This window comes from Chiloscyllium punctatum, chromosome 17, assembly GCF_047496795.1.
Source record: "Chiloscyllium punctatum isolate Juve2018m chromosome 17, sChiPun1.3, whole genome shotgun sequence".
Lineage (NCBI taxonomy): Eukaryota > Metazoa > Chordata > Chondrichthyes > Orectolobiformes > Hemiscylliidae > Chiloscyllium > Chiloscyllium punctatum.
The window spans coordinates 72,406,045-72,413,337 of NC_092755.1; the positions used below are offsets into that span (position 1 = coordinate 72,406,045).

The 7,293-nt window shown below is 44.1% G+C and overlaps 1 protein-coding gene across 1 annotated transcript; it reads left to right on the forward strand.

Moving 5' to 3' along the window:
* The first annotated feature begins 4,187 nt into the window (after positions 1 to 4,187).
* Positions 4,188 to 5,241, forward strand: LOC140487652 (hydroxycarboxylic acid receptor 2-like). The gene has a single exon (XM_072586937.1). It carries the CDS (start codon positions 4,188 to 4,190, stop codon positions 5,238 to 5,240), a length of 1,053 nt encoding a protein of 350 aa, XP_072443038.1. The 3' UTR covers position 5,241.
* Positions 5,242 to 7,293: the final 2,052 nt, after the last annotated feature.

A 7,293-nucleotide genomic window follows, 5' to 3' on the forward strand; every position in this document is an offset into this window, starting at 1 on the left:
CCCTGCACCCATTTAAAGTCTACCTTTAAGCCGAACTCACATACAAGAGAGACCCTATTCCTGAGCTGCTTTCTTCACTGACCAATGTATGTGGTGGATGTATTCCTGACATTCTTTTTTCCCAGGTCAGATTCAACTCACAACAAACTCTAGTTGTACAGCACCTTACATGATCACTGAAAATAATTGCCAAACTACCTTCACTGTAAGTGCAGCCCACACTCAGACCAGTTTCCAAGAAGAACAACCATAATTTTTCTGTCAGCTTCAGTGGTAAAGAAATTAGGAACAGCAAACAATCCATTATTGATTCTCTATCAATACATTTCCACATAGACCAATACTTTCACTCCCTTTCATACAATGTTCAAAGTTCAAACCACTTAGTATTTTTACAGCCATTTGTGAAAAAGTAAATGTACTTTAGTCAGTCTGGACAATTTAGCTGAAAATACATTCTTAAGGTTTTTCAAGGAGTGGCTATCCCCATCTCGAAGAAGTATGCTGTATTGGAAAGTTTAGGGGGTGATGGATTCTCAAGTGAATGTATCGTTGACAGCCAAGTTACTGGTACCAAGACTGATTCTGCTTTCATGAGGGGTATGTCAACTTCCAACGGATCCATGCTGATGGGAGACTCTCAAATCAGATATACAGATAGATGTTTCTGCTGCTGACAGTGAGATATCAAAATGGCACGTTATCTCCAATGGTGTCATGGTGTACGATGTCTCAGAGAAGGTGCAAAATATTCTCAAGGAGAGAGTGACCAGATGGAGGTTGCTGTTTATGTTGTTCCCAACCACATAGATAGAGAAAGGGACAAGTTTCTGAAGACAGAATGTAGAAAATTAGTCATGAGGTTAAAAAGTAGGTCCATGAGGATAATAGTATCTGGATTACTACTGGTGCCATGCTCTGGTGAGAGTAGGGTTAGAAGTATTGAGCGGATGAATGCGTGGCTGAAGAGCTGGTGCAGGAGGCAGGGATTCATGTTTTTGGATTATTGGCATGTCTTTTGGGGTAGAAGTACTTATTTATTTGTGGAATATGGGCATCACTGACTGGCCAGCATTTATTTCCCATCCCTGGTTGCCCTTGAGAAAATGGTGGGGAGCCGCCTCTTGAACCGCTGCAGTCTACCGGCCATTAAGGAGGGAATTCCAGGATTTTGACCCAGCAACAATGAATGAACAGTGATATATTTTCAAGTCAGGATGGTGAGTGGATTGAAGGGAACTTGTAGGTGGTGAAGTTCCGACTTTTCTGCTGCTTATGTCCTTCTAGATGAAAGTGGTTTGGAAAGTGCTGTCTAAGGATCTTTGGTGAATTTCTGCAATTCGTTTTGTAGATGGTACACACTGCTGCTACTGAGCATTGATGGGAATCTATACTTGTGCATATAGCGCCAATCAGGCAGGTTACTCCGCCCTGGACGCCCATATAGATCCCTGGCTTCATGGTAATGGTTGAGTGGGGAATATGCTGGGCCATGAGGTTGCAGATTGTGTGGAGTGCATTTCTACTCCTATTGATGGTCCCCAGTGCCTCATGGATGACCACGCTTGAGTTGCTGGATTTGTTTGAAATCTGTCCCATTTTTAATGGTGATGGTGCCACACAACAGGATGGAGGATATTCTCATTGTGAAAGTAGGACTTGGTCTCCACAGGAGTATGCAGTGGTCACTCTTACTGACACTGCCATAGACAGGTGCATCTGCAGCTGGCAGATTGGTAAGGATGAGGTCAAGTATATTGTTCCATCTTGTTGATTCCCTCACCACCTACCACACAGCAGTCTAGCAGCTATGTCCTTTAGGACCCAATGAGCTCGATCAGTAGTTCAGTCGATCAGTAGCAGTAGTACTGCTGCTAAGATACTGTTGGTGGTGAACATTGAGATCTCCCAGAGTTCATTTCATGCCATTGCCAACCTCAGTGCTTCTTCTCAGTGTAGTTCAAAGTGGAGGAGTACTGATTCATCAGCCGAGGGAGGACAGTGTGTGGTAATCAGCAGGAGGTTTCTTTGCTTATGTTTGACCTGACGGCCTAAGACTTCATGGGGTCCGGATTTAATCCCATGGGCAACTCCCTCCCAAATGTACCCCTTTGTGTTTCTATCTCTGCTGGGTCTGTCCTGCCAGTGAGGCAGGAGATATCCAGGGAGAATGCTGGTGGTGCTTGGGATATTGTCTTTCAGTATGATTCCATGAATTGACCATTTCAGGATGTAGCATGACAAATCTATGAGACAGCCGTCCCAATTTTGGCACTAGCTCCCAGATGTTAGTGAAGAGGACTTTGTAGACTTAACAGGACTGTTCCTGCTGTTGTCTTTACCAGTGCCTAGATTGATGGCTGGTGGTCTGCCAGGATTCATGCCTATTTCACGTTAGTATTTACTTTGGAGAACGATATAGAGGCTGGAAACCTTAGAGAAATAAATAGTGATATCTTGAAAAGTGTCCATGTGACAGAGGAGGAAATGTTGGATGTCTTAAAATGTGTAAAGGTGAATAAATCCACGGGATCTGATCAAAGTACCGCGAAGTGATTGCTTGGCCCGTTACTGAGATATTTGTGTCATCAGTAGCCATGGATAAGGTTCTGGAAGACTGGAGGGTGGCTGATGTGGTGCCATTATTTCAGAAAGGTGGTAAGGAAAATACAGGGAACTATAGACTGGTGAGCCTGACACCACTGGTGGGTCAGATATTGGAGGTGAATCTCAGGGACAGGATTTACATGAATTTGGAAAGGCAAGGACTGATTATGGGTAGTCAACATGACTTTGTGCATGGGTAAGCATATCTGACTAACCTGACTGAGGTTTTTGAGAATGTGACAAAGAAACTTGATGGAGGCAGAGCAGTGGATGTGGTGTACGTGGTCTTCAGCAAGGCGTTCGACAAGGTGCCCATGGTGGATTGATTAGCAAGTTTAGATCACATGGAATCCCCCTGGTGAGCTCACATATTTGATAAAAAATTGGTTTGAATGTAAGAGACAGAGAGTGATAGTGGAGGGTTGTTTTCAGACTGGAGACCTGTGACCAGCAGTGTGCCCCAATGATAGGTGCTGGGTTCACTGCTTTTCATCAATTATATAAATGATTTGGGTGTGAACATAGGAGTTATGGTTAGTAAATCTGTAGAAGACACAAAAATTGGTGGTGTGAATGGTGAAGAAAGTTATTTCAGAGTACAATGGGACCTTGATCAGATAGATTAATTTAAGATATCTGGTCGGCATGGAAGAATTCTGCAGAAGGGTCTGTTTCAGTGCTGCACAAGTCTATGACTGTAACTTTAGTAGAGCGCTGCCCCAATCTGTAATATTAAATGGGGAAGTTCTGTATATAAAGGATGGCTCTTTCAGTTCATTAACTCGTGTTTGTGACTGCGTGGCTGAGTTTATCACAATCCTGGGAGAAAGTGAGGACTGCAGATGCTGGGGATCAGAGCTTAAAAATGTGTTGCTGGAAAAGCGCAGCAGGTCAGGCAGCATCAAAGGAGAAGGAGAATCGACATTTCAGGCATAAGCCCTACTTCAGGAATGAGGAGGGTGTGCCAGGCAGCCTAAGATAAAAGGTAGGGAGGAGGGACTTGGGCGAGGGAGACAGGCCGCCTACTTGCGAAACATTTCAGAGAACACCTCTGGGACACCCGCACCAACCAACCCAACCGCCCTGTGGCTGAACACTTTAACTCCCCCGCCCACTCCGCCAAGGACATGCAAGTCCTTGGCCTCCTCCATCGCCAGACCATGGCAACACGACACCTGGTGGAAGAGCGACTCATCTTCCACCTAGGAACCCTCCAACCACACGGGATGAATGCAGAATTCTCCAGCTTCCTCATTTCCCCTCCCCCCACCTTTTCTCAGTCCCAACCCTCAGACTCAGCACCGCCTTCTTGACCTGCAATCTTCTTCCCGAACTCTCCGCCCCCACCCCCTCTCTGGCCTATCACCCTCGCCTTAACCTCCTTCCACTAATCGCATTCCCAACGCCCCTCCCCAAGTCCCTCCTCCCTACCTTTTATCGGAGCCTGCTTGGCATAACCTCCTCATTCCTGAAGAAGGGCTTATGCCTGAAACGTCGATTCTCCTTCTCCTTTGAAGCTGCCTGACCTGCTGCGCTTTTCCAGCAACACATTTTTAAGCTTTATCACAATCCTACCTACAATGGGCAATTTGACTTCGTTGTGTGCTTTAGTCAAAGAAGACAATTCATCCTACAATGCACCAATAATAATTGTAAGCTTTATCTTGGGATTTATTGGAAATGGCGTTGCTTTATGGATCTTCAGTTTTCATATGAAATCTTGGAAACCAAACACAGTTTATTCACTGAACCTGGCAATTGCAGACACTATGTTAATCTGCTGTTTACCATTTCGAGCAGATTACTATATCCGGGGGAAGAACTGGATTTATGGTGATGTTCCTTGTCGTCTGAAGGTATTTATTATTTCCTTAAATCGAGCAGGAAGCATCATGTTCCTCACAGCGATGGCAATCAATCGGTATTTTAAAGTGGTCCACCCTCACCACAAGGTGAATACGATGTCTACAAGGTGTGCAGTGAAGGTAGCCGGCAGCTTGTGGATTCTGGCCGTGGCAATCTGCTCACATCTTTTAGCAGAACGTCGGTCTTTCAAACACGACAACCAGACATTCTGTGAACCCTTTGACATGTGGAATCCTCTCCATCCCACAGCAATTTGGACCGATACTGTTTTTATTCTTTTCAAGTTTGCTATCCCGGCTCCGATTATCCTCTTCTCCACGTGCTGCATCATCTGGAAGTTAAACCAGATAAAAATTGAGTTGAGGAGTAAATATAAAAGAGCGATGAAGCTTGTGATCGCTGTGGCTGCAGTGTTTGTGCTCTGTTTCTTACCCACAAACATTGCTGTTATTGCTGTGTTAATCACAAAACTAAGAGGCGCTGAAGGCTGCAAATCATATGAGACAGCTGTTCATGTCTTTTATAATACACTATTTATGACATATCTGAACAGTGTCCTGGATCCAGTTATTTACTACTTTTCAAGTTCGACATTCAAAAATGCTTTAATGAAAGCAGTTACTTCTCTGAATCCAAACTGTTCCAAATCAGAAACTGATAGTGCGAGAGAATCCCCAGGAGAAATAGATGGTGGTCATCAATCAAAAAGGACAGCGGTCTGTCATAACTGTGAGCCATCCCAAACTGTATCGACTTTGTGTGCATGACCCAGTAGTTAATAATGTGCGTGTCTTTCAATTGTCGTCAATACATTGTTGCAAAATGTTGAAATTTCTTGGATTTTTAGATATTGTAAAATCAATTAATCTGTTTCTATAGGATATTAAAAAACTATGTTTTTGCAACATTGACTTGGGAGTTTCAGTGATAAAGTGTTTAGCTCCACAAAGAGCTAGATTCTTGTAATTAATAAAGAAAAGATTGAAGACAAATTGGAGGGAAGACAGCGATAATGGCGTTGTTTCTTAACTCCGGTGTAGCGCATGATGGCGAAGGACAGCAGTATGCTGCTGGGGGTGTGAATCATTTGTAAGTGCACGATATTACTTATCGGATTTTGCTGGTGAGCTAAAGCGATTCAATTCAAATGAGTCGTACACTTTATTCTCTCCATAGACGCGGCCAGACTTGCTGAGTTTCACCAGTGATGTTTCAGACTTCCAGCATCAGTATCAGTAATTTGTTTTTATTTAGACATTTACTGTGAATTGACTGGCCAATCAACGGTGGGTTTGGCACTGCCGAGAAGATTGAAGGATTGAGCCATTGCTGTTAAGGGGTGCCAGCTGCATTGATGGCACAGAATCCAAGGTTTACCCGGAGCTTGAAGCAGACCATGGTGTGAGCTGTTCTGTGGGAATTTAGTGGTGAGGCGTGAGGGGTGTGGTTGGATGTGGTCCTGAAGAAATCTAATTTATCTCTATCAATCATTGATATTTATGAAAAACAAATCTTTGTAGCTCAGGTAGCGACAAACACAGATAACATCATCACCTACACACCTCTCACCTTGTACATGGCAGGTACTCATGTGACTCAGCCAACATTGTTTATCTCATACGTTGCAGGCAAGGATGGCCTAAGGCATGGTATATTGGGGAAACTGAGCAAAGGCTACAACAACGGATGAATGGGCACCACACAACAATCAACAGACAGGAGGGTTCCCTCCTCCAGGACATTCGACCTCAGACCTTTGGGTGACCATCCTCCAAGGCGGACTTTGGGACAGGCAGCAGTGAAAAGTGGTCGAGCAGAGGCTGATAGCTAAATTCGGTAACCATAGGGAGGGCCTCAACCGGGACCTTGGGTTCGTGTCACATTACAGGTGACCACCATTGCACTATACACACACACACACTCCCACCCACACACACAGACACACATATACACAGATGCGCACGCAGACACCCACACACCCTTACATACACACACTCCCACACTCACACATTCACCCCCTCACAGACTTAAGACACTCTACACTCACTACACACATACACTTCCTCACACTCACAACCCCCGACCCGGACAGACAAACACACAGACAGACAAAGACCCACATGCATACACACATTTTGTGGGGTGAATTTGTACTTGCAGGGTTACATTGTATTTTGTTCAAAAACTGCACGCATTCATGTAAAACTCCATTATCTCACTTTTTAGATTAGAATCAATCTAAACATTATGGCATAGACAGAGAACACAGAGGGCCAACACCTTCAACATATTGTCTAGCTATCAGCCATTGTTAACAGCTAACCTGAGAGTGCAACTTTTAAAAAAAGATTTTTTGATTTACACATGAAAGAAGTGAAACTATCATGGTATTCAAACAGATGTAAGACTTACTCAATTTTTTCAATGTATAATTTCAGTTACATCACACTGTAAATTTTTGCTATAAATTCTGTGTTAGGGTTGAGCCCTCCATTATCACCTGATGAAGGAGCGACGTTCCGAAAGCTAGTGTGCTTCCAATTAAACCTGTTGGACTAGAACTTAGTGTTGTGTGATTTTTAACTCTGTACACCCCAGTCCAATACTGGCATCTCCAAATCATCACTGTTGGGAAGAAGTTGCCCCGGTACTTCTCAACAACATAGGCCAGGGCCCTATGAAGTCTATTGGCATCAGGCCAATCTTTGATAAGGAAACCCTCTGTTAATTTGCACCTACTAAAACCCACCCATCCCAGGCTGATGAGTCAGTCCTCCTCCATGTTGAACACCACTTGAGGAAGGACTGAGGGATGCACAA

Coding starts and splice junctions, on each gene's coding strand:
- LOC140487652 (XM_072586937.1), top strand. CDS start 4,188: ATGGGCAATTTGACTTCGTTGTGTGCTTTAGTCAAAGAAGACAATTCA.